The sequence below is a fragment of the Geotrypetes seraphini genome, chromosome 7 (assembly GCF_902459505.1).
Source record: "Geotrypetes seraphini chromosome 7, aGeoSer1.1, whole genome shotgun sequence".
In the NCBI taxonomy this organism is placed as follows: Eukaryota; Metazoa; Chordata; class Amphibia; order Gymnophiona; family Dermophiidae; genus Geotrypetes; species Geotrypetes seraphini.
This window is the reverse complement of record NC_047090.1, coordinates 53,981,314-54,008,153: the sequence shown is the minus strand read 5'-3', so window position 1 is coordinate 54,008,153 and position 26,840 is coordinate 53,981,314. Positions and strand designations below refer to the sequence as shown.

The window sequence follows — 26,840 nt, the reverse complement described above, 5'->3', positions numbered from 1 at the left end:
GAGAGTGAAAAGTTGGACTCATGGAGGGAGAGAGAGAGATGCTTGGTTGAGGGAAGGAGGATCAGAGGAGAAGCATACAGGAGGGGTTGGGTGCCCTCCTGTCGTGATCCCTGGGGGGAGGGGAGACTTGCAGCCGTAGCCGTGGTCACTATGCTAATCACGGCAGGGAGATCTTTGCCGCGATTAGGTACAGCGGCCGCGTCTACTTACCATGTAGGCTAACATTGTAAGCATTAAAAGTACATGTCGTGTTTGTTTTTGTATAGTTATTAACTAATATTTAACTAAGTTTTAAAGTTTTAAAGAATGTTTCCTTTATACGTAAATAAAGAAAAATATATAAAATCGTACCCGTTTGAGGCTTTTATGTATGCAGCGGTGAATGGGGTTGCAGTGGCGGTGACGGGGCGGTGAATGGGGTTGCAGTGGCGGTGACGGGGCGGTGAATGGGGTGGCAGTGGCGGTGACGGGGCGGTGAAGGGAATGGCGGTGACGGGGCGGTGCAGAGGATGGTGAGACGGGGACGGGGCGGTGACGGGGACCAATTTTTTCACCGTGTCATTCTCTAATCCGTACCAGTACAACAATCCATGTGTCAATCCTTATGGTTGAACTCCAAGATTCAAACTGGCGAGTCTAAGATCCTCTGGAAGAATTGGCTGCAGGCAGGCATACACAATTAGGTGATTTACTATCAAATGGAAAAATGCTTGATTTTTCACGACCGCAACAATCATTTGGTATCTCAAAGTCTCAAGCATATAAGTGGTTGCAGTTGAAGCAGGTAATTTAGAATGGGTTCCCTGAGTGGCATAATTTTAAAAAATCAGTATAGCTTGCCAGGCCTATACTTCCAGACAGATTTCCTAGGGCATCAGGCCGCCAAGTGGTATAAATTAATATCGGAATATTTGAACAAAAAACCAAAAACTAGTCTGAGAGGCATTTGGAGCATTGAGATTAAGCAGATTTCTGCTTCTCAATGGCCACGGATTTGGACTTGGAGGATGAGATGTACAGCATCAGTATCTATGAGACAAACATGTTTTTCTTTGTTACATGTATCAAAGTTCCAAAGGTACACTAAAATCATCCACATAAAATAATTCCATCCACATAAAAGTCTTAAAGGACCTAGTCCGCTAGGGATACAGGACCAAACACGGTCCGCGTTTCAACAAAAAGTCTTCTTCAGGGGTCCCTGGGGGTCCTATAAAGGTGAGTACGTGGGAAACAATTGTGTGATGAACCGGTAGTGAGACACTGCTTGCATTTGCAATGGAAAAGGCTTTCCATTGCAAATGCAAGCAGTGTCTCACTACCGGTTCACCACACAATTGTTTCCCACATACTCACCTTTATAGGACCCCCAGGGACCCCTGAAGAAGACTTTTTGTCGAAACGCGGACCGTGTTTGGTCCTGTATCCCTAGCGGACTAGGTCCTTTAAGACTTTTATGTGGATGGAATTATTTTATGTGGATGATTTTAGTGTACCTTTGGAACTTTGATACTTTCAAATAAAGTCCAATTGGGAACATCGTCACTCCACAAAGTTTTTTTTTGTTTTCTCTGGATTTTCTTCTTTGTGGATATTTTGGGGTCAATTCCTTTTGTTTTTTTCTTTGTTACATAGAAGTTTCTGGACCCCCTGTTCATTGCAGAAATTAGATAGTTCTAAATCTAATAGATGCTGGCACTGTCATCTAGACATAGGGACACTGGATCATTTGTTGTTCTATTGTCCTTTGATACTCAACTTTTGGAGGTCACTAAGGGGACAGATTAATACCATACTGGAGTCATCAATTCCACTGACATATGATGTAGTCATTGTGGGATGATATTACATCTTAAACCCCCATTGGACAGATATAAATGTCGGCTTTTCCTTATTATGACTGGGATAGCCATGCAAATGGTTATTCACAATTGGAAAAATTGGGATTGCCTTAGTTTTACTTTTTGGTGGGCGAATTTATGCTTATGTTATAAGTATGAGAAGATGAACGCTGACATGCTGGGGCATAATAAGTTATTCAAATTAGTTTGGGGTCCATTGATGACATTTGTGGCTTCTTTATAGTTGTCTTTTATCTTTATTTTCTATTGTTTTAGCACACACATCCAGGGAAGTGGGGGATATCTCTTTTGTTTGGTTTTATTCCTTAACTGAAAACGCTGAAAGGGAGAGGGGATTTATTCTTTCTGTATTGTTACTGATTGATTATAAGTGCTTATTATGATTATTAATATATGTATGTATATTGTTTTGCACTTTTTGTTAGCTTTGAAAACTTAATAAAGATTTAAAAAAAAAAAAATATCTCATGGCCTACAAGTCTTTCCTTACATGGACGACTGGTTGATCAAAGCTGTTTCATCTCAGGAAGTGGTCCAAGCAACATCTCAGATCATTTCTTTTCTTCAGGTTCTAGGATTCGAAGTCAACTTCCCCAAATCACATCTTATTCCGACTCAACATGTTCAGTTCATTGGAGCTATCCTAGACACCACTCTCATGAGAGCGTTTCTCCCTCCGGTTCGCCTCCAGGCTCTTGTCCACCTCTGTCAGCTAATCTTCCAGACATGGGATGTTAGCCTGCCAGTCTTGTAAGTTAACATCCATATCAGCAACCCTGAGCCAGGCTAATCTCATGGCCACTAAACTATTCAAAATTGCTAAAACGCATGCAGCAAACAAAAACAACAAAAGATAAGTCAGGAGAAGATTTTCTCCTGCCTTGCTTAATTAGGGTCAGCTGGTCTCTGCTTGCAGATAGTCAGCCAGCTTCAAACCTACTTCCAGTTAACAAACACAGACCCTTTTCTGTACTTTGATTTAGTGACTAACCTCCATCCCTTCAGGAATACAGCATGCTCCTTGAGGTCATTCAAGTGTGTCCATAGCCTCAGCTTCCAACAGGCCCTTAGTAGCTGGACCCAGACTAGTGTAGAATGGCACTGGCAGTTGCCAGGTGGGGGCGCTATGATATGCTGCACTGGAATGGATAGTGTGCAAGATATAAAATTGTTGAATACGTTGTAGATTTTTCTACATATGACACCTGCCTTTCATATGGTTCTGGGTAAATCTAGTTAGATGCATATGTGATAGTTAAGGCCACACCCAATAGAAACTTATGAAAAGTTGGTACACAAATATAAACAAATTGAATATGGATTGTGGCAAAGGCCAGAAAAATGACATTAGAGAATAACAGAAAAACACTAGGGGTTACTAGGAGGGAAAAAGTCAATGTATTTTGCTGGATTAAGCGGGATCATAGAGGAAATCAGGTATAAAGATACATAACACACTTATAGAGGTATTAATCTGACTCCATTTTGCCATCTTTCTTTCTTTGTCTAAAATACTGAAGGTTTCCCCGCTTAAAAAAGGCCTGGGTTTCTAGTGTTCTTTGTCTGGATTGTCATACTCAGGGATAGGAGAAACCTCATGGCTTAAGTATTAACAGATGGTCCTGGCATTTCAATGCTGGGTATAGAAGAAAGTGAATATGTTCTAAAGTATTGAATATGTGATAGATATGAGTGTGGCGTATTTGGGGCCCCGAATACATGTGAGAATATGTTTGATTATGTGTGTGAATGTATGTTTAAACATGAGAATTCATTTTGAAAATTGTATTTTTATATATTTTAAATCTGAAGAAGTCCTGAAAGGCAACATCTGCAGTTTGACCTATCTGACCTTTCAGCTAGCCTACCACAGAAACTCTTCAGTCTGTAGCTGTGAAGGGAGGGTTCTTTTGGCCCACATAAGAATGTGTTTCAGTGAAACTTGAAGCTGTTAATGTTCCAAAGCATAGGTTCTCCAAACACAGAAGGGCTGATTTAAACTTTTTTTAAAAAATTCTTTATTTATTTTAAAACTTTCACTAAGTGCAATATAATATAAAAACATTTTACACTTTAACATCACTTAATATTCCATCAAAGTCTAATTCATATCAAATAACCCTCCCCCCAATATAACCTACAATTGTCCTCAACCACAGGTAAAAACAAAGTACCCCCCCTCCACCCAATTTGGACGTGTATGTTCAAAGGGAAAAGAAATATTTATTCTTCACAAAATTTTGTTAATGGCTCCCAAACATCCTTAAATTTCTTAAAATGCCCCTGCTGTATGGCTATCACATGCTCCATTTTAAAAATGTGTCATAAAGAATTCCACCAAAAATTATAATTCAGCCAATCCCAATTTTTCCAGTTCTTCATAATATGCTGTATGGCAACCCCTGTCATAATGAACAGAAGTTTATTATTATTAGAAGATATTTGGCTCTTAGCCCTCATTGATGTACCAAATAACACAGTATCATACATTAATGCCACTGGATTTTCCAGTAAATTGTTCACTTGACCCCAACTGGATCTCCAAAAGCTAAGTATCAATGGACGAATAGTAGATGATCCAATGTCCCTACTTCTAGATGACAGTGCCAGCATCTATTAGACTTTGAATTATCTAATTTCTGTAAATGAACTGGGGTCCAAAATGCTCTATGTAATAAGAAAAACCAAGCTTGTCTCATAGATGCAGACGCCATACATCTCATCCTCCAAGTCCAAATTCGTGGCCATTGAGACTCAGTAATTTGATGCTTTATCTCAATGCTCCAAATGTCACACAGACCATTCTTTGGTTTCTTATTAAAAAATCCAGATATTAATTTATACCATTGAGCGGCCTGGTGTCCCAGAAAGTCCGCCTGAAAACATAAGACCGGCAAGCTATATTGATTCTCAAGATTTTTCCATTCAGGGAACCCCTCCTTAATGGCCTGCTTCATCTGCAACCATTTATAATTTTTTGATTTATTAAAACCAAATTTGTGTTGCAATCATGAAAAGTCAAGCAATTTACCATCTGATATATCATCATCCAAAGTGCGTATACCTGCCTTCATCCAATGCTTCCAGATGACCTTAAACCCGCCAATTTGAATCTTGGAGTTCAGCCAAAGGGACTGACAGATTGATTTATGAATTGGAATAGGTGTTAAATTATTAACACATTTTAGGGCTCCTTTTACAAAGCTGCGTTAGCAGGGTTAACGCACGTGACTTTTCATCACGCGCTAACCCCCGCGCTGGCCAAAAACTACCACCTGGTCAAGAGGAGGTGGTAGCGGCTGGCGCGTCCGGCGGTTTAGCGCATGCTATTAGGTGCTTTAAACCGCTAGCACACCTTTGTAAAAGGAGCCCTTAGTGTCTGCCAGGTATCTACCAATATTCTATTGTCCTTATACAACCTAGGTAACTTGATACTTAGAACGTGACATAATCTCAGAGGAGTTGAATCCCAATATAAACGACTGGGTTAGGTCAAAAAAGCCTAGTTCCAAAAAACGGAATCACAAATAAACAGATAGAGGAACCAGTTCAAAAAATACTTTCCACTTTCAACGGTGCTCAGAATCCAAGATGGAATGTAAGAACTCAGAGTGGGGGATTAACCCCTACCAGAACTCTTGTGGTATCTATCATTGCACCATGACTGCTGTGAAAAGTTGTTTTGAAACATTGAATAGAATAAGTGATACTTTGTAACTTGCACACTTTCAAATTGCTTATAATGTATGAATGGTTCAAAGGTTAAGTAACTTAGCTGAAGATTGCTGCTAGCGTTAGTTTGGCTGGGTCCTGACGCGTTTCGCCTTACTGGCTTCCTCAGAGAACCCGCATACAATCTTGCATATTGTTGGTTCTCTGAGGAAGCCAGTAAGGCGAAACGCGTCAGGACCCAGCCAAACTAACGCTAGCAGCAATCTTCAGCTAAGTTACTTAACCTTTGAACCATTCATACATTATAAGCAATTTGAAAGTGTGCAAGTTACAAAGTATCACTTATTCTATTCAATGTTTCAAAACAACTTTTCACAGCAGTCATGGTGCAATGATAGATACCACAAGAGTTCTGGTAGGGGTTAATCCCCCACTCTGAGTTCTTACATTCCATCTTGGATTCTGAGCACCGTTGAAAGTGGAAAGTATTTTTTGAACTGGTTCCTCTATCTGTTTATTTATAATCTCAGAGGAGACATGAGTTGCCATTCCAACCATAACCAGTCTGGAAGATTTTCCATGAGCTCCAGGAGGATCCAATACATACCCTGACACTTAATATAGGATTGATGGTACCTATAAAAATTAGGAAAATTTACCTAACCCGTCGCAATTGATTTTTGTAAAGATACTAAAGCAATTCTCGCAATTTTACCCAGCCAAATAAATTTAGTCAGAATACTATTTAATTTCTTATAAAAGGACCCCGGAAAATAAACTGATAACATAATCACTTGGTAACAAACCACAGGCAAAATCATCATTTTAACGGTTTGAACTCTCCCCCACCAAGACAGATGTAATGGGTTCCATTGTTCACACATTTCTGTGACTTTCAGCAATAAGATTTTTCATTTACTTTCATCATCTCTTCCAATGTTTTCTGTATCCAAATACCTAAATATTTTATACCCTCTTCCTTCCAAAGAAAAGGGAATGCATCAAATAATCCTTTTGGACAATGTGCATTTAGTGGAAGAACCTCCGATTTACTCCAATTTATTTTATAGCCAGAAAATTTGCCAAATCAGTCAATCAAATCCAGTAAATGCAGGATGGAAGTTTCAGGATTCCTCAAATGAAGCAAAATATAATCTGCATATGCAGAGACTTTATATTCCTGACCTGCATAAGGAATACCCTGTATCTCCTCTGCCTGTTGAATAGCCAATAGCAAGGGTTCCAGTACAATGTCAAAAAGCAAAGGAGATAATGGACACCTCTGTCTAACTCCCCTCTCCAGACAAAATCTTTCAGAAAAATTATTATTAATATACAATCTAGCAGAAGGAGAGCTATACAAGGTTTGAATCATTTGTATAAATCTGGAACCAATACCAAACCAATCCATTGCATGATACATGAAGGTCCATTCCACACGATCAAAAGCCTTCTCTGCATCCAAGGATACAGAGAAAGCTGGATCTTCCATGGTTTTTGTTAAATTCAACATGTGGAAAGCCAATCTAGTGTTGTTTGAAGAATGCCTTTGAGCAACAAACCCCATTTGGTGCATACCAATAATATAAGGGAGAGCCTTAGCCAAGTGTAAAGCCAATAACTTAGCTAGAAGTTTTCCATCTACATTAATCAAAGAAATAGGCCTGTAATTTGAAACCAATGTAGGAACTTTATTTGGCTTCGGCAAAACTATAGTTAAAGATTCTGCCATAGTACCTGTAATGCAACCTTTAGTCAGTTGAGCCTGATATAAATTTAATAGACGAGATAATAAAGTATTTTGAAATGACTTATAAAACTCTACAGTGAAACCATCACCACCTGGAGCGGATCCAACTACAACTCTGTTTGTAGTTCTTTCAGTTAAATAGGTACTTCCAGAGATCCCTTTATATGCTCGGGAATTTTGGGTCCCTTAATTAATTTTAAAAATTTTATGCTATCAAGTTTTTTTATTTGAATAAAGCCCAGAAGAATATAGAGCCCTATAATATTTCAAAAACTGTTTTAAGATATTTCCTGTCTGAGATTGAGTTACCCCATTCTCATCTGTAATAGTCACAATTTTTACTTTTCTTTTTTTTGCTTTAAGATAATTAGCTAGTATTCTTCCTGCTTTATTCCATAATACAGAGCCTGCTGAGAAAACTCTTTCCTAGCCATTTGAGAGGAAATCTCATTGTATTTGTATTTAGCTTTTAAGAGGGCCTGTAAAGTATTTTGTTCCCATTTCAAGGCCAATTGTGACTCTAAGTCCTTAATACTTTGTTCCAAATTAGAGAATTCCAATTTAATTTTTTCCTTACATGTGCCGAATACGAGATAATTTGCCCTCTCATGGTAGCTTTGAAAGCATCCCATGTTTCTTTTTTTAATTTATTTGTTTAATAATTTATATACATAAATGAAACATTTTGTAACAGAAAAGAGTTTAACCCTCAAATTAAACAAAGGAAAAAAAAATCACCGGTTCTTAGACCATAAAAGATTATGATATTAAAACTCTTATAACGGTTCACATAAGACGGAGAGACAATTCACATCTTAGAGAGAATATAAGTCAGAAATAAAGAAAACCCAATTGTAGTGATACTTCCTCAGATTATTAACTATTAACTGGACCTTATACTTTGGAGTCAATTAGAATTGCCTCATACCGAGGCACTATGCATTGGTATCCCTTTCCCTTCAAGAAAAAACTGCAACTGGGAGGGTTCAAAAAATACATTGGAATTCTGATCCAAAAGGATCATACATTTGCAAGGATATCTAAGTTGAAACTTTGCTCCCAGAGATATCATATGTTGTTTTAGCTCCAATAACTTCTTTCTCCTGGTCTGAGTTGTTTCCGAGACGTCTGGAAACATAGAGATCTTACTTCCAAAAAAAGACACCTCTCTAATTCTAAAAAATAGTCTTAGGAGGGCCTCTTTATCCTGAAAAAAGACAAATGTCACCAGAAGAGTCGCCCGACTAGTAACCTCATCCTCTGAAGATTCCAAAATATCTGTAATATTGATAGCTTCTGAAGTCTCAGTTAGAGCCCCCTGAGTAGAGGATTATTTTTTCAATAATGGCACAAAATATATTTTATGAAGTGGAGGAAGTCCATTCTCAGGATACTTGAATATTTCTTTCAGAAATTTATAGAATGAGTCCTTTGGTGAGATTGTCAACATTCTAGAAAAGTTCAATATCCTAAGATTCAGAAACTTAATATAATTCTCAAAGTTTTCTACTTTCCTAGAAAAGAGCAATCTATCCTGTATTATAGATCGTTGAGATATTTGTAAACCTTGGATCTGCTGGTCCAAGTAAATCAGTTTTTCAAGAGTTTTTACTTCCCCTTCTAATTTATCAATTTTCTGAGCTTGAATATTAACCAGGGAGAGAGTTCTGGTGCAAAGTTTATGGAAGGAATCCAATGCTGTTCAAATTGCATCCAAAGTTATTACAGCAGGTCTTACCAGAGTAGGGACCGGCAGAGTCTACCCCTCTGCAATCAATGTCCCAGCTGAATCTGGTTGAGGCGTCATCAGACCCACGAGCTCCGCAGGTAATGCTAAGTTCCGTTCCTGCTCAGCTCCTGATGTTTCCCAATCTCGCGGCTGCAGGGGAGGTGCAGGTCCCGCGGGACTAAGCGAGAGTTCGCTCCCGAGCACCGAAGCCTCTCTCCGCTCCGGTGGAGCTAGTTCGCCTCTTGGTGAGGAAGTGAAGAAGCCCATGATAACCTCCTGTCGCATCAAGGTAGGTTCACACTGCCGGGCTGAAGCAGCAATTCTTCCTCTCCTTTTAGGCATATTAAGTCAAAATTGAAGCCGCCAAAATGGGTAAGAATAATATCAGCAGCACAGTGTCCTCACTACACCGCCATCTTGTCTCTCATCCCATAATGTTTCTAAAGAAATTTCCTCTGAGGTGTTAATTTGAAAATATTCATTATTTTTAGTTGAAATTCCTCAATAAAGTTTGCATCTGCAAGCAATGTATTATTGAATATCCAAACAGGCCTACTAAAATCTTGTTCAACCATTTTAAAATCAATCCATACTCCACCGTGATCCGACAAAATAATTGGATCTATGACGGCTTTTATGACCTGCTGTACTAATTTATCTTATTGCATTCTCGCGCCCTAGGAATCTAAAGAATTTGTTGTCTACTCGGGTCATCAACAATAGTCCTGGCTCTCATCTTCCTTGTGGACGTTGTTCCATGTGTGCAAACACTATCACTGCATCTAGTTGGCATGATCTTCATACCCACAGGGAATTTCAGTTAAGGAGTCACACCACTTGTGAATCACGGTGGGTTGTGTATGTCATCAACTGTCCCTGTGGGTTATCCTACATAGGTCGCACATGTAGAATGATCAAAACCAGGTTGACGGAACACAAGAGTAGACTTCACCAGGCTGTCGAGTCGGCTCCCATGGTTTCCCATTGTTTACAATTGGGCCATGAATTCCAACACTTAACCTGGATGGTGCTAGAACAAATTCCTGATACCTATAGAGGAGATAGAATGACACAACTCCAATTGAGAGAACAACATTGGATTTTTAAGCTCAATACGGTCATTCCGGGGGGTCTGAATGAATGTGTGGAGTGGAATACTATAGTTTGAGCCAGTGGTGACTCCTCCTTGTTTTCTTTTTAGTTGTTTTTGATTGGTTGAAAGTGGCTGATGTCATTTTGGATCTGCTTTTAAGCCCAATCAGTTGCTTCTGCGGGCTCTCCTGCTTCCCTCCCAGCCGGTTCTGCTCCAGCCTTAAGATCCTGATGAAGGGTTTCACCCGAAACCGGTTGATCCTATGACTATCTTGGTTTCCCGCAATGCTCATTAACATCATTTGGCTCGCTTTAAAAGCTAAGTTGGCTGTGGTTTCATTTTGTATCTTGGGGATTGGGCTGGGGAGGACTCTATGAGTGAGTTTTCAGTTTGATTCACTCTCTCACTTGTTCACTGTTGTGATTTATTTATTGTTAGTATTTCTGCACAGTTGATTTTGCACACTAGGGACGCCCGATGATGGTGTGCAGGCGGGGTAATACACCTCCGTCTTTGTAAGTGGAAGCGCTGGAGTTTGTTCTCCCGTCGCTAACAACCTCACACTGAGAGCGCCCCTATTCTTCAATTGATATTTGGTACCTGTGTGGTTTGGTTTGTTAGGAGTGATTGGCTGACAGACACACTCATAGAGTCCTTATTGACATTTTTTGCCTCCTTTTTTGTATCTTTTTAAGCACCTTTCGGCAAACTTAGAGGAGTTTATAGTTTAGTACTAATTTATCTGACACAAAAACAATCTATTCATGAAAATGATTTATGAACATGAGAGCAGAAGAAAAATTCCCGAGCATTAAAATGAAGAACCCTCCATATATCTTTCAATTCGCAGGATTGAACCAAGTTATCTAACCCTAATGATTTTAATATCTTACTAGATTTTTTATCCAACACTGAATCCATAACAGCATTGAAGCCCCCGGCCACTATCAAATTAGAAGCAGCCAGTGGCAGAATCAACTGTTGAAGAGTTTTAAAAAATTCCATTTGATTCAAATTAGGAGCACATACATTAAAAAGCGCCAAAGTATCATTCCCCAAGCTCATGTTAACATGGATCCACCTCCCTGAGATATCAGCAGACATTAAATTAAACACTGCAGAACATTTAATATGTATTAAAATAGCAACCCCAGCCTTCTTGTCCACAGCAGGAGCATAAAAAACAATGTTTCACCCACCCACCCACCCTCCCTCCAATTTCAATGATTCAATTGCGGATAGATATGTTTCTTGAATATAATAAATATCTGCATCCTGCTTAAGTTTTCTCTTTCTTTTGATAGGATGATTAAGTCCATTAACATTTAAAGAAAAGAGTTTAAAATTCATTATACATTTCAGTAAACCGGTACCTTAAAAAATATTCCCAAAATTTTCCATGTCTAAATATGAAACATTTGGGGAGGGGAGGGGAGGGGGGATGGGAGGGGAACTGATTATATTGTTAATAATGTTATTTCCTGAATGGTACTACTGTTTGTATTTGCTTCTTACTGCTGGAATAATAAAAATCATTTAAACATAAATATGAAACATACAACACACATACAACACCCCATAAGAAAATAACCCTTCCCCCCTCCCATACCTCCCCTTTACACAAGTTGATTTAAACTTTTTGAGAATTACAAAGTATTCATTGGGTATGTTACAATGTGTTGCACATTCAGAAATTGATATAAACAAAGATGTGATTTGTAAAACTTTTCTTAAGCCTGGTAACTATGTTAAAAGAAGTTTTCTTTGTTCATACCTAAGGACGGCCTCTGTTGGCTGATTGGTTGACAGGTGTGATGTCATACTAGGCATTGAAAAAGTATATAAGTGAACCTTGTGGGAGTGGTTCTGAGTTCATATTTGTCAGGAGAGATGTACTTTGACATGCCTGACTATATATGGCTCCGTTGCACAAATTGCCTTTTGAAAGTTGAGTTCTGTTAAAGTTAATAAAAAATAACTGATTGGAAAGATTTGTGCAATTGTCATTATTCCCGAACACCTAAGAGCGAGATTGGCGCAGTGTGCTGCTCACTAGGTTAATCCTCAGCCATTACCACATCTTCACTGATGTGAGGTGGAAGGGAGAGACCCCTTTCTGGCTGCACTTCTGCTGGGGCGTATGCCTTCCTTCCCTTGCTGCTTGTGCCTCTCCTGTCTCCTCCTTACTGTGATTCAGGGCTCTGCTTTTAAGTGTGTCATAGTCCCACCCCTCTCTCCTAGGAGGGAGGTTGGGCTAAAAATCCTAGGCAAATAAAGCTGGTTTCTCCTAGGCCAATGGTCGGCAAACCGCCTGGCTAGCCCGGAACTTCCTCTCCGACGTTAGAATTGACATTGGGTGGGGAAGGTTAGTCGGCCCAGCGCTTCAGTGTCCTCTTTATGGGGAAGGGAAGCAGGGAGAGCTTAGAACTCGGCGGCGGCCGGTTCCCCGATTGCAGCGGTGGCAGCCTACTCCCCGGCGGTGGTGGCGGCCTGTTCCCCAATGGCAGTGACTTGGGGGGACAGGGAGACAAAGAAAGAAGGGAGACAGAATGACAGGAAGAAAGACAGAAAGGGGGCATGGAGAGAGAAAGATAGGGAAACAGACAGAAAGGGGGCATGGAGAAAGACAGGGACAGAAAGAAAGGGAGCATGGAGAAAGAACGAAAGAAAGGGGCACGGGGAGAGAGAGAAAGACATATACAGAAAGAAAGGGGGCATAGAGAGAGAAAGAAGGGGGCAGGGTGAAAGAAAGAAAAAGTTGGGGGAGGGAATGAGGTCTGGAGGAGAGGAAGCATAGAGGAGGCTGAAAGATGCACAGTTAAAAGAATAAAGTGCAACCAGAGACTGATGAAATTACCAGACAATAATGGTAGGAAAAATGATTTTATTTTCAGTTTAGTGATCAAAATTTGTTTGTTTTGAGAATTTATATCTGCTGTCTATATTTTGCACTATGGTCCCCTTTTATTAAACCGCAATAGCGATTTTTAGCGCAGGGAGCCTATGAGCATCGAGAGCAGCGCAGGGCATTCAGTGCAGCTCCCTGCGCTAAAAAACGCTATCGCGGTTTAGTAAAATGGGAGGGGTATATTGTCTATTTTTGTATAGTTGTTACTGAGGTGACATTGCATAAAGTCATCTGTCTTGACCTCTTTGAAAACCCATGAAATATAAATGATAATTAACATTTTCTCTGCGTACAGTGTGCTTTGTGTTTTTTTTAAATGTTATTGTTGGTAGATCATTTTGACTTGGCCACAAAGGTAATGGGGAGGGAGGGAGGGGTGCTGCTAAAAGACATCTAGTAATCCTTGCAGGCTTAACTGTGCAGGGAATTATTTTTGTAAAATCATGTTTTGTTATCTGACTGGCATTATTTAGACTTTACTTTCTATGAATGAATAGAATGAAAATGATATAAAATTGCTTGCTTGTTTTTATGTGCGTGCGTTGAAGGGAAGTGGAGAGAGATTGAGCTGAGGACGCTGGAGGGAAATGGGGAAGAAAGAGTGGGGAGAAGACAGAATATTGTTCCTTTTTATACTTTAATATAATAAGTTCAGTATAAAACTATTCAAGGCTTGTGTGCATGGGATCATATGGTTTGCGGGGACGGGGACCAAGCTTGCGGGGACAGAGACAATTTTTTTCCCCAAGTCATTTTCTAAGCTCTGCCACGAATCGATTTCGACTACGTGCGGGCGAGTGGGGTGTCAGTCGGGTTGACACAGCCGTCGTAGTGCAAGCGGGCATGGGGTATGGCTCTCAAAAGAAATCTTAATCGTTATACTGCTGATCTTTGGCTCTTTTGACTAATGAGTTTGCCTACCAATGTCCTAGGCTGATGATAGTGTGAATACCCTGCAAGACCAGGTCTCCACTTCTCAGTAAAAGTCCTAGTAGGCTTTCTGGGATGTTTATACTGGTATGGCACTTTCTGCTGAATAACTTTTGGCTCATAACGTTCATGCTCTGTCTGAGGAGTAGTCAGCCATTTCTATCTCATTGCTTTTAACCTGGTCAGCTCTCCTGATCAGGGACCGTGTTCTGCTTTTATCAATCACAGGGACAAAGCTGGCCATGGGTTTGTCACACAGGTCTAATTTCTACTCCTGCGCTGCTTTTTACTCCTAGTGGAGCCCGGCAAGGTCCATTGGAGGGATTATACCCTCCTCAGCTCACTGCCTCCAAACAAGTTCTCGGGCTCTCAGGGGTCAAACCGCTCCTCCTCTCCTCTTCATTTCCAACGGAACAGGGCAAGGTCCTTTAGAGGGAATGTATCTTTCTCCTCCACAACTCGCTTTTGCGGCAGGAATGCCGCGGAATAGTCCCTCCTCTTCATCCCGGTAATACTCGCCGTGATCCTCTGGACACAGGGTTCTCTCTTCCGCAATTTGCATTCTCCCCTCACAGCTTGGGCAGAGATGTCTCAGAGGCAACTTTCCTGCACTTCAGTGCTGCTAACGCTTAGTGAGGTGACATGCTAACTTGCTCCTCATCAGCATAGAGTCCGGGTGAGTTTAATCGCTTCCAATGACCATTCACTTCCGTTTTTAGTCATTGCTGGAGAATGTGGTCGAAGTATGAACACATCTAATGACTTCAGTACTCAGTCATGCTTGCTTGATACCAAGGGAGTAAAGGCAGGCAACCACACACCCCCTGATTGATGTGGAAACTAGAAACCACCTTAGGAAGAAAAGAGGGAACTGTGCATAGAAGCACACTAGAGTCTGTAATCCGAAGAAAATGATCCTTGCAGAACAAAGCCTGAAGTTCGGAGACCCTGTGGGCCGAAATAATGGCCACCAGGAACACCATCTTAATGGTGAGATCCATTAAAGATGCCTGGTCTAGAAGAACATAGTGTAGACGATCAAATACACAACCAATCAGATTGGGATTCCAAGTTGGGCACAGACTAAATAAAGGGCGAAGATGTAACGAGCCATTGAGAAATCTGACTACATCTGGATGAGCTTCCAGAGAGCCTTTCAGAGGTTTAGGACCATGGCAAGACAGGCCAGCAATTTGAGCTCTCAGAGTTCCGACAGGAAGCCCTTTCTCCAGCCCTTCATAAAAGAAGGCAAGAATCAGTAGTGCTGACATCGAGAACATGTCCTCATCCTTCTGGGCGCACCAAGATTGAAAACATCTCCCAGCCTTCGCCTAGGCTGCCACACTAGCTATCATGCCTGAAGAATAACCATATGCTCAAGACCCAGGTTATAAGACCAAAGCGGTCCAGATCCTGGAGCATAATCAGGCCTTGCGTAAGAAAACTAGGATGACAGGGTAGCCTGAGCCCCCAATTCAGCTGTAAATGAATGAGGCTGGCATACCACAGCCACCTCGGCCAGTCAGGTACCAAGAGAATCACCCGACTTGAGAAGACACTCCAGTGGACAGGGTTGCACCAGAGCGCCCAAGCCTTTGCTTCCTAGAGTGGTGCCTTCTTGTTGGCCACTGAGGGCATCAGGTCAAACAATGGACAACCCCACTTCTCCACTATGCAGCTGAAGACTCTCTGGGACAGGGACCATTCCCCTGGATCCAGAGTCTGACAGCTGAGATAAACTGCCTACACTGTCCACTCTGGCTATGTGCATTGCGAAAATCGCTAAGAGGTGGCTTTCTGCCCAGCAAACGAGGAGCTGAACCTCCTGGCACAGAAGTGTGCTCCTGGTTCCTCCCTGGCAACTGACAAAAGCCACCACTGTGGCATTGTCCAAGAAGACAAGCACCACCTGATTCTGTAGAAAACACTTGAAGTGCAGGAGAGTCAACCAAATCACCCGAAGCGCTAGCCGGTTGATCGACTACTTCCTCTCGGACAGGGACTACCAGTCCTGGACTGGACTGTCCATGCAAAGATCATCCCAGCCATACATACTGGCATCTGTCATAAGGATCACCGAAGAGGAGATCCAAAAGGGAAGACCCCAGGACTGAGATGGAGGATTCAACCACCGGGCCAGGCTACCGCCATTCAAGAGCTGAACATGCAGAAGATCCCTCTGCATACTCCAACAGGAAATAAGCACATCCTGTAGTGGGGAACAGGTGAGCCCTTGCCCCCTGGAACCAAATCTGTGGTTGCAACCATGGATCTGGAGATACTGCCAGTCCATTGGAGCTGGAGTCTCTAGGAAGGCACAGATCAGCTGACAAAGCTTCTCCTGGCGCAATTTGGGCAGAAACACCTTGTTCATCACGGTGGCGAAGCGGACCCCAGGTACATTATATTGTGAGCCCGCCAGGACAGAAAAGGAAAAAATGTTGAGTACCTGAATTAATTCATGTAAACTGTTCTGAGGTCCTCTGGGAGAAAAGTATAGAAAATTGAATAAATAAATATTCCAAGTCCTGAGTCAGAACGAGCTGGCTCTTCTGAAAGTTGATCACCCAACCTAAGCTCTGAAATAGCTGAATGATCTAGCGAACCACCCAATGCCCTTCAAACTCCAACTGGGCTCTGATAAGCCAGTCATCCAAATATGGATGGTACTTGGATTTCTGAGCTTTCGCAGATGGGCTGCTACCACTACCATCACCTTAGTGAAGGCTCGAGACGCTGTTACCAACTTGAAGGGTAAGGCCGCAAACTGGAAGTGCCATTGCAGAATATGGAACCTCAGATATTTCCTGTGCTCCAGAAAAATGGGAAGAAAGGCATCCGTCAAATCCCGGGAAGCTAGAAATTTTTCAGAAACCACCGAGGCAATCACAACTATACCATTTCCATCCTGAAGCGGGGAACCTTGAGGGCTGTATTGACCACCTTCAGATCCAAGATTGGTCTCCAGTTTTCGGAGCCTCTCATTGGCATGATGAGGTATTTCGAGTATCTGCTTGAGTCCAAGCCAGACTCTGGGTTTTGTGGCCACAATATCCAGCAACCTTTGAACCGTGGCCTCCACCTGGGCCGCCTTTGTCTGGTCTCCCCATTGAGGAGTCCAGAAAAAGCTCTGAAAGGGGCCAGTAAAATTAAAGTTTGTAGCCATCTCAAAGGATATCCAGGACCCAGCAATCAGATGTGATGGCCATTCACTCCTCCAGGAAGGTTGAAAGCCATTCCTCAATCTGCAAAGGACCAGCTGAAGGCCTGGCATCATAATTGTTTCTTCAGGGTAGAAGCAGAGCAACAAAAGATGCGGCCGCTTTCAGACCAGAGGTCACCAAATCAAAGAGCCTCTTGAGAAAAAAATTGATCCTAGGGTCCTGTGCATCTTTCAGCACAACTCTTCCTCACTAGGGAGAGTATACTTGGTGACCTGTAGAGTTTGGACATGGCCCTAACCAATCTCAGGGGATTTTCCAGGACCTCCCAGTGATCCATGAGCATTTCTGCGATGTACGGATGATAAGAACGAAGACTGTGGCTTCGTGCTACTCATGAGACAGCATTCAGCTGCTGCTGACTGACCAACCTCCAATTTCAGCTCCTGGAGACATTCATAAATCAATCCAATCAAAGCGGAGGGCTTGAAGAGTCTAAGAACCGTAGGGTCCTCTCCCAGGTCCAGAGCCTCCTCCTTGGTTCCACCATCCTCCTTCCCTCTTCTCGGCTACCACTGACTTTCTGCATCCCTATCCCTACCTGCCCAGCATTTCTTTACTATCTCCTTATCTGTCCTCACATTCATAGAAACATAGAATCAAAGAAATATGATAACAGATAAAGGCCAAATGGCCCATCCAGTCTAACCATCCACTATCTCCTCATCTCCCTAAGAGTTCCCCTGTGCCTGTCCCTTTCTTCCTTATCTCCTTCTGTGCTCACCTTGAGTCACATATCTCTCCAGCCAGCTACATGATCTGGCTTCTTTCCCCTTCTCTTTCCTTCCTCCAGTCTAGTCCGTCTCTCCCCAGAATTATACACAATATTCTAAATGAAGTCTCACCAAAGTCTTATACAGGGGCATCAATAAGAAAAAGGATGTATTGATTTATACAGGGGCATCAATAGGAAAAAGAAAGTATTAATGCCCCTGTATAAAACTTTGGTGAGACCTCATTTAGAATATTGTATACAATTCTGCAGACCGCATCTTCAAAAAGATATAAAAAGGATGGAGTCGATCCAGAGGAAGGCTACTAAAATGGTGCATGGTCTTCGTCATAAGGAGTATGGGAAAGGACTTAAAGATCTCAATCTGTATACTTTGAAGGAAAGGTGGGAGAGGGGAGATATGACAGAGACGTTTAAATACTTACATAATGTAAATGAGTTGAGTCTCTTTCATTTGAAAGGAAGCTCTGGAATGAGAGGGCATAGGATGAAGTTAAGAGGTAATAGGCTCCGGAGTAATCTAAGGAAATACTTTTTTACAGAAAGGGTGGTAGATGCGTGGAACAGTCTCCCAGAAGAGGTGGTGGAGACAGAGACTGTGTATGAATTCAAGAGGGCCTGGGATAGGCACATGGGATCTCTCGGAGAAAGAGATCATGGTTACTGCAGATGGGCAGACTGGATGGGCCATTTGGCCTTTATCTGCCATCATGTTTCTATGTTTCTCTCTTCTCCTGAATCTCTTTTCAGCTGCGCTCTCCTACCCCCAGGGTTCTCTATTGTTCTTTGGCATCGACAATTAAGATAGTTAGACTTCTGCTGACATCAGGGCCTTTTCTCAGGCATATACTGCCTATGTGAAAAACAAGAAGTTGCATCAGAATAGGCGGGAGGTGCTGGCAGAAGGCTGACTATCTTAATTGCTAGTGACAGAAAACAATAGAGGACCACAGGGAGAGAGCAGGCGGAAGGGAAATGCAGGACTTGCACGGCGGGGGAGAGAAAAAGTCTGTGGCGTGAGGTCAGAGTCTTCAGGGTATTTGCCATACCCCCTAAAGGCCCTGAGTGCACTGCTCTTAATTTGATTGGTTGAGCAGGCAACAGACAGATGCCGCTCAACCAATCAGATTCAGATCAGTATTGTCAGGGCCTTCAGGGGGTTCAGAGAATCCACAACCCAAGAGCCCTGCTTTTTTTTTGGGGGGGGGGGGTTACTTTTTGTTTGATGCAGTTTGACTGGTTCAACAGGCTGCCTACTCAACAAATCAAATTGCATCAAGTAAACAAAAATACTATAGAGCTGGGGATTCACTGAATCCCCTGAAAGCTCTCACTGCAGGCCACTGGAAAGAGTGAACTCCATGATAAATTTACCGTGCGTGAGAGAGCCAGTACACAAGAGTGAATTAAGTACTATTGCATTCACAACACAGGTAGGTGATGTGTTCAGCTGGTAGGGCTTCAGCTGACAGGGCTTGGCATACCCACCAGCCATGAAGGCAGAGGAGTTCCAAGCCAAGGGTGAGCCTCATGGCTATCCCACTGCTAAGCACCCGAGAATGCCCCATGGCCAAAGCAAATCGTTTCCACAATCAGGTGACATTCAGATAAAATCTCTCAACTAAAAATTTCTGGTCTCAATTTGACACCTTTTTGAATCAGATAAAAAGAGGATCTTTTTTGGTCACTTGGCAAAACCAATAGAGAAGGTTGTTGCGAAATATTTCCTACACTATCAACTCCAGTTTATACAGTGGTGGATAGAATTTATCAGCAGTAAATGGAAATACACACAAAAGCATTTGGGATTAAAATGTTAAGAAGTTGTTATAGCTCCTATACAATAGTGATATTAAAAAATAAAACTTACAATTTGATTTTTTTTGTGGCACAGAATAAAGAGGTCATATAAAACACACACTCCAAAAACAGTGATTCCAGTTTCTTTTACCAGCATGGCACAGGTCCCCAAAAGTAAACTAAGTAGCAGGAACAAAGGAGAGGTAGTAGAAGGGAAATATTCCCCAACAAAAAATAAATCCACACTCCTAGAAGAAAAAAAAAATTTTTCAATTACTTCACACATACACAAAAAATGTCTTCAACTGCTATTTTTTAACTTCTTGTCATATGCATTAACATGCAAGGAAATATCATGCTGGGTCTGCTGAGTGATACGAGTTAGAGAATGACACAGGGAAAAATTTGCCCCATCTCCGCCCCATCCCCGTGAGCTCAGTCCCCGCAAACCATCTGATCCCATCCACACAAGCCTCAAATAGTTTTATACTGAACACAGCTATAATACTACTTTATCCTAAAGCAGGGGTGCCCACACTTTTTTGGCTTGTGAGCTACTTTTAAAGTGACCAAGTCTAAATGATCTACCAACAATAAAAAATTTTAAAAAACACAAAGCACACTGTACACAGAGAAAATGTTAATTATCATTTATATTTAGTTTTTTTTCCAAAGAGGTTAAGGCAGATGACTTTAAAATATGCAATGTCACCTCAGTAGCAACTATACAAAAATAGACAAATATAACCCCTCCCCTTTTACTAAACCGCGATAGCTGTGCTGAATGCCCCGCACTGATCCTGATACTCATAGGCTCCCTGTGCAAAAAAAAGCTATCACGGTTTAATAAAATGGGGCCATAGTGCAAAATATAGACAGCAGATATAAATTCTCAAAACATACACATTTTAATCACTAAACTGAAAATAAAATAATTTTTCCTACCTTTGTTGTCTGTTGATTTCATGATTCTCTGGTTGCTCTTCCTTCTTATTGTGCATCCAATATTTCTTCCCTTCTTTCTGCCTCCTGCATGCTTCCTCTCCTCCAGACCTCATTCCATTCCCCAACCAACATCTCTCTCTGTCCCCTCCATGAGTCCAACTTTTCTTCCTCACTCCATGTCCCCCTCCCCTTTCTTTCTTTCTCTCTCTAAGCCCCCTTTCTTTCTTTCTCTCTCCCTGCCCCCTTTCTTTCTGCCTTTCTTTTTCTCTCTCCAAGCCCCCTTTTTTTCTTTCTCTTTCTAAGCTCCCTTTCTTTCTTTCTCTCTCCCTGCCCCCTTTCTTTCTCTCTCTCTCTCTCCAAGCCCCCTTTCTTTCTCTTTCTAAGCCACCTTTCTTTCTTTCTTTCTCTCCCCTGCCCCCACCGCCGATTTCTCCCTGCTTTCCCTACACCAGGCCAGGCGCGTACAAACGCCGAGCCCACAAGCCCCCCCCTCCCGACATCAATTCTGACATTGAAGAGGAAGTTCCGGGTCAGCCAGGTGAAAGTTTTGTGGGTCCAGCGCTTGTATACACCTGGCCTGGCGTCGGGGAAGCAGAAAGAACAGAACACAAAGGCAAGGCGAGTCTATCGCGGCTCCGCGATAAACTCACATTGCCTTTGTGATCTACTGGTCAATCAAGATCGACCTTTTGGGCACCCCTGTCCTAAACTAATACTACTCTATCCTAAAGAAAAAAAAAAAGAAAAAAAAGAAATAGAATTTTTTTCTACCTTTGTTATCTGGTTTCTGCTTTCCTCATCTTCTCGTCATTCTCTTCTTTCCATTCAGTCTGCCTCTTCCTTATGGCATCATTCTACTCTATTTCTATGCCTCTACCAGAAACTGTCTGTCTCTTCCTTCCACCTCTCCCCTCAATTGGTATGGCACCCAACTTCTTCCCTCCGCTCCCCCCATGGTCTGGCATCTCTATCTTCTTCCCTTCCATTACCCCCTCAGGTGGTTTTTAGCATCTCTCTCTTCCTTTCCTCCCTTCAGATCTGGTATCTGTCTCCTTCCCCACCCACAATGCTCTGGTATCTCTCCTTCCTCTCCCTTTCCCACCCTTCCTTCACAATTTGTTTTCTACCTCTTGTCTACTTACTTTCCGGTCCTCAATTTCCCTTTCATTGTGCCTCCCTTCCTCCCGATCACTGCAGTCTGGTTGAACATTGCATGTCCCTTTCAAAATTTTATACCAAAGTGAAAGTGTGTTCAGCTCAGGAGGAACCTGCAAAATTGAGTGTCCAAGGGACTATAGAGCCAACTATTGCAGTTGTAGGGAAGGGAAGGAATGCCTAACCTGGAGATAAGCTCAAAAATGAGTAGAGGACAGCCCCCACCTGGATTAAACCTCAGCAAATGTTGGAAAAACTCCACCTCCCAGGTCCCATAGATCTTTCAATGCTCCATATCCCCCCATCTCCCAGAGTCGGAACCAAGACTGGCCCATGACCGGATGAAATCCTACATTGCCAGTCAGCTCCAACAACAGAGAGGCCTCAAATGCCTGGCGCTAACCTCGCTTCCACCATCTCCAGGCCAAGCAGAGAGGCTATAATAGTCTGAGTTTTAGTGCCCCCCCCCCCCCCCCGAGTCCATTGTGGGCCTCAGATTTATAAGAAAATGGCTTGCTGACGGAGGAGCTCCACATGCATGGTGATATAATTTAACCCCCGCAGGAACAAAACAAAGTGAATTGGGCTCTAAAAGGTGAATCTCGGCATCCTAATTAAGTGGGAGGCAGTAGGAGGGTTCCGATGGTGGCTGCACACAAAGCACAGTTACTTACCGCAACAGGTGTTATCCAGGGACAGCAGGCAGATATTCTCAACATGTGGGTGACATCACCAACGGAGCCCCCTAGCGGACATTTTCGCAAGCAGACTTGCTTGAAGACCTTCAAGCTTGCGATTGGCCCGTGCATGCACGCAAGCCCCTCCTGCCCAACCTAGGGCACGCGTCTCCTCAGCGTGGCCTCAGTTCAGATAGCTAGCAAAGAAGCCAACCACGGGGAGGAGGGTGGGTTGCGAGAATATCTGCCTGTTGTCCCTGAGTAACACCTGTTACGGTAAGTAACTGTGCTTTATCCCAGGACAAGCAGGCAGCATGTTCTCAACATATGGGAGACCTCCAAGCTAACCAGAATAGGATGGAGGGAGAGTTGGCAATTTAGGAGAACACATTTTGCAAAACAGACTGGCCGAAATGGCCATCATGCCTGGAGAAAGTATCCAGACAGTAGTGTGAGGTAAACATATAAACCGAGGACCAAGTAGCAGCTTTACAGATTTCCTCAAGCGGAGTAGAAAAGAGGAAAGCAACAGACGCCGCCATCGCTCTGACCTTGTGGCCTGTGACTTGACCCGGCAGGGAGAGACCAGCCTGAGCGTAACAGAAAGAGATACAAGCGGCCAACCAGTTAGAAATGGTCCGCTTAGAAACAGAGTGACTCAGGCAATTAGGATCAAGCAGAAGGCCAGCGCATGCTTACAATCAAGAGAATGCAGAGCCACTTCTCCAGGGTGAGAATGGGGCTTCAGAAAAAACACAGGAAGAACAATGGATTGGTTGATGTGAATCTCAGAAACAACCTTAGGAAAGAACTTAGGATGGGTATGGAGAACCACTTTATCAGGATGGAAGACAGTGAAAGGTGGGTCAGCTACCAAGGCTTGAAGCTCACTGATCCGACGAGCAGAAGTGAGAGCAATAAGAAACACAACCTTCCAAGTAAGAAACTTCAAGTGAGCCCGCACTAGTGGCTCTAAAGGGGGTTTCATCAAGCAAACAAGGACCATGTTAAGATCCCAAACCACAGGAGGAGGTTTAAGGGGCAGATGAACGTGGAAAAGGCCTTTCATGAAGCAGGAAACCACAGGATGAACAGAGATAGGTTTTCCGTCAATCGGCTGATGAAAAGCAGCAATGGCACTAAGGTGGACTCAACCGAAAAGGACTTGAGTCCAGCGCCAGACAAGTTTAACAGATAATCCAGGACAGCAGATAAGGAGGCAGACAGCGGCTCCTGCTGTCGAGTAGCACACCAAGAAGAAAAGCGGGTCCACTTCTGATGGTAACAGTGCCGTGTGGACTTCTTCCGAGACGTCTCCAGGACGTCCAGCACAGGCTGGGAGAATTGGAACGAGGGCATTAAGTCTCGAGGAACCAAGCCATTAAGTGCAGAGACTGTAGGTTGGGATGAAGAAGAGAACCTCAACTCTGTGTAAGCAGAGAAGGAAAAACAGGCAGAAGAAGAGGCTCCCTGGAACTGAGTTGCAACAGAAGGGAGAACCACAGCTGCCGGAGCCACCGAGGAGCTATCAGAATCATGGTGGCAATTGAGGACTTGAGCCTGACGAGAGTTTTCAGAATCAGAGGGAATGGAGGGAACGCATACAGAAACAGGTTCGTCCAATCCAGCAGGAAAGCATCCGCCTTGAGCCTGAAAGGGGTGCAAACCCTAGAGCAGAAGCGGGGCAACTTGTGATTGAGGGGGGGACACGAACAGATCGACATCCGGAGTCCTCCAACGAGCAAACACCTGATGCAGGGTCAAGGAATGGATGGACCACTCGTGAGGCTGCAGGAGACGACTCAACCTGTCCGCCAGACAATTGTGCTGGCCCTGAATGTAGATCGCTCAAAGGAATATGTTGCGGCGGATGGCCCAATCCCAGAGCCGCATCGCCTCTTGGCACAGGGACAGGGACTCCGTGCCCCCTTGTTTGTTGATATAATACATGGCGACCTGGTTGTCCTTGCGGACCAGCACCACTCGGTCGCGAAGCAGGTGACAAAAAGCTTTCAGGACGAGGAAAATCCCTCGAAGCTCCAGCAGATTGATGTGACAAAGACGGTCGGCACTGGACCAAAGACCCTGAGGGCGAAGACCGTCCAGATGAGCCCCCCAAGCATAGGCCGACGAGTCCATCATCAGGACTTTCTGCGGAGGAGCATGAAACAGAAAACCTCTGGAAAGATTGGAAGAGAGCATCCACCAATGGAGAGACTTCTTCAACAAAGGAGTCACGACAATGAGTTGAGAGACAGGTCCCGATCCTGGTTCCATTGGGACGCTAGAGTCCATTGAGGAATACGGAGGTGAAGTCTGGCAAAAGGAGTCACGTGAACCGTGGAGGCCATTTGCCCTAGTAGGACCATCAGGAGCCAAGCCACCCGCTGGCATAAACGAACAAGGGCCTCCTGACGAGGCCGAAGCAAGAAGGAGCGGAGACGAACCATGTCCAGGACCACTCCGATGAACTCCAGAGACTGGGACGGATAGAGGTGAGACTTGGGGAAGTTCACCTCGAAGCCCAGACTCTAAAGGAGCAAGATGGTTTGATTCGTCGCTCGCAGAACTTCGTGGCGAGAGGACGCTTTGATCAACCAGTCGTCAAGGTAGGGAAACACCTGCAGGCCGCGGAGACGCAGGGCCACAGCTACCACAACGAGACATTTCGTGAAAACCCTCGGAGAGGCCACCAGGCCGAAGGGAAAAACATGATACTGGAGGAGATCCCCCACCCGGAATCTCAGATACCGGCGAGAGGCCGGGTGTATCGGAATGTGCGTGTAACCTCTTTGAGGTCCAGCGAGCACAGCCAATCCCCCAACGAAGGAAGGGTGAGCATTCAGAACCGTTCCTTGACCAGAAACTTGTTCAGAGCACGGAGGTCCAAGATTGGATGCAGATCCCCCATCTTCTTGGGTACCAGAAAGTACCGGGAATAAAATCCGGTATTCCACTGGTCCGGAGGAACCTCCTCGACCGCCCAAAGGCGAAGAAGGGCCTGAGCTTCCTGCAGAAGGAGAGGCAGCTGAGACCGGGCAGAAGGAAACTCTCTTGGAGGAAGGTCCAGGGGCTCGTGACTGAAGTGAAGGGAGTACCCCTCCTGGATGATGGAAAGCACCCAACTGTCGGTGGTAAGACTTTCCCACTGGGTGTAGAAATGATGGAGACGACCCCCGATGGGGAGGAGGGAAGGCTCCAAGAGGAAGGGAGCCCGAAGACTCAGACTGGAATTGTCAAAAAGACCGCCCAGGCTTTGCCGGAGCCTGGGCCTTAGCCTGACGCTGCTGCTGTTGTTGCGGCCGCGTTGAAGGAGGCCGAGAGAACGCAGGAGTAGATTTCTGCGGACACCTCCAAAGAGAAATTTTGTATTGCCGAGACAGAGTGGTTTTCGGCTTAAGTCTCACCAGAGAGGCGAAGGACCTTTCGTGTTCCGAGAGGCGCTTAGTGGCCGCCTCTAAGGAATCTTAAATAGCTCATGACCCACGCAAGGGAGATTGGTCAGACGATCCAGGAGATTCGGATCCATATCCACAATTCTGAGTCAAGCGAGGCGACGCATGGCAATCGCAAAGGCTGTGACCTCGAGGACAACTCAAAGGCCGCCTGAAACATATAGAGGTGAAGCTGGGAAACATCTCCTCGAGGAGACGAAACTCCCGACGTCGAGAATCCAGCACGTCCGCCTGGAATGAGTGGAGGGCTTCCACACAGATCCGAAGATAGGACGTGAAGATAAATTTATAGTTGAGGACACGGTTCGCCATCATTGAGTTTTGATAAAGACGGCGACTAAACTTGTCCATCGTACAGCCCTCCCGACCCGGAGGGACGGCTGCGTATACCTTTGAGGGGTTGGATTTCTTCAAGGAAGATTCAACCACCAAGGATTGGTGAGAAAGCTGAGAACTTTCAAACCCCTTGACTGGGATCTTCCGGTAACGGGACTCCAAATTGGAGGGAATAGCCAGGACCACATAAAGGGTCTCCAGGTTCCGAAGAAATGTTTGCCGGAGAACCTAGTGCAACGGCAAGCGCAGCACCTCACGGGGCGGATGAGCAACACCCATTTCCGCCAAGAATTCCTGGGTATAATGGGACTCAGACTGGAGGTCCAGGTTCAAGGCCCTGCCCATGTCAGAAATGAAACGAGTGAAGGAGGAGTTTCAAGAAGAAGACTCATCCTCCTGAGGAGACCCCGAGTGAGATCTGGGGGCAGCAGAGAAAGAGGGAGAAATTTCCCTCGAATAGCATGCCAGAGCCTCGGAGTCCCGCGAATGGGTGATCGAGGAGGCTCGACTAAATCGCCTCGCTTGGCTCAGGATTGTGGATATGGATCCGCATAGAATGGGTCGGGGAGGACCC

At 44.0% G+C, this 26,840-nt stretch overlaps 1 protein-coding gene across 1 annotated transcript in view; it reads right to left on the bottom strand.

Moving 5' to 3' along the window:
- The window catches only part of TMTC1 (transmembrane O-mannosyltransferase targeting cadherins 1), a 364,529-nt gene that overhangs the window by 269,297 nt on the left and 68,392 nt on the right, over positions 1-26,840 (bottom strand). Inside the window, exons 4-5 of the mRNA XM_033953227.1 lie at positions 19,769-19,946; positions 15,951-16,285 (exon numbers count right to left, since the gene is read on the bottom strand). Coding sequence (XP_033809118.1) covers positions 15,951-16,285; positions 19,769-19,946 — 513 coding nt within the window. The remainder of the gene's footprint in view (positions 1-15,950; positions 16,286-19,768; positions 19,947-26,840) is intronic.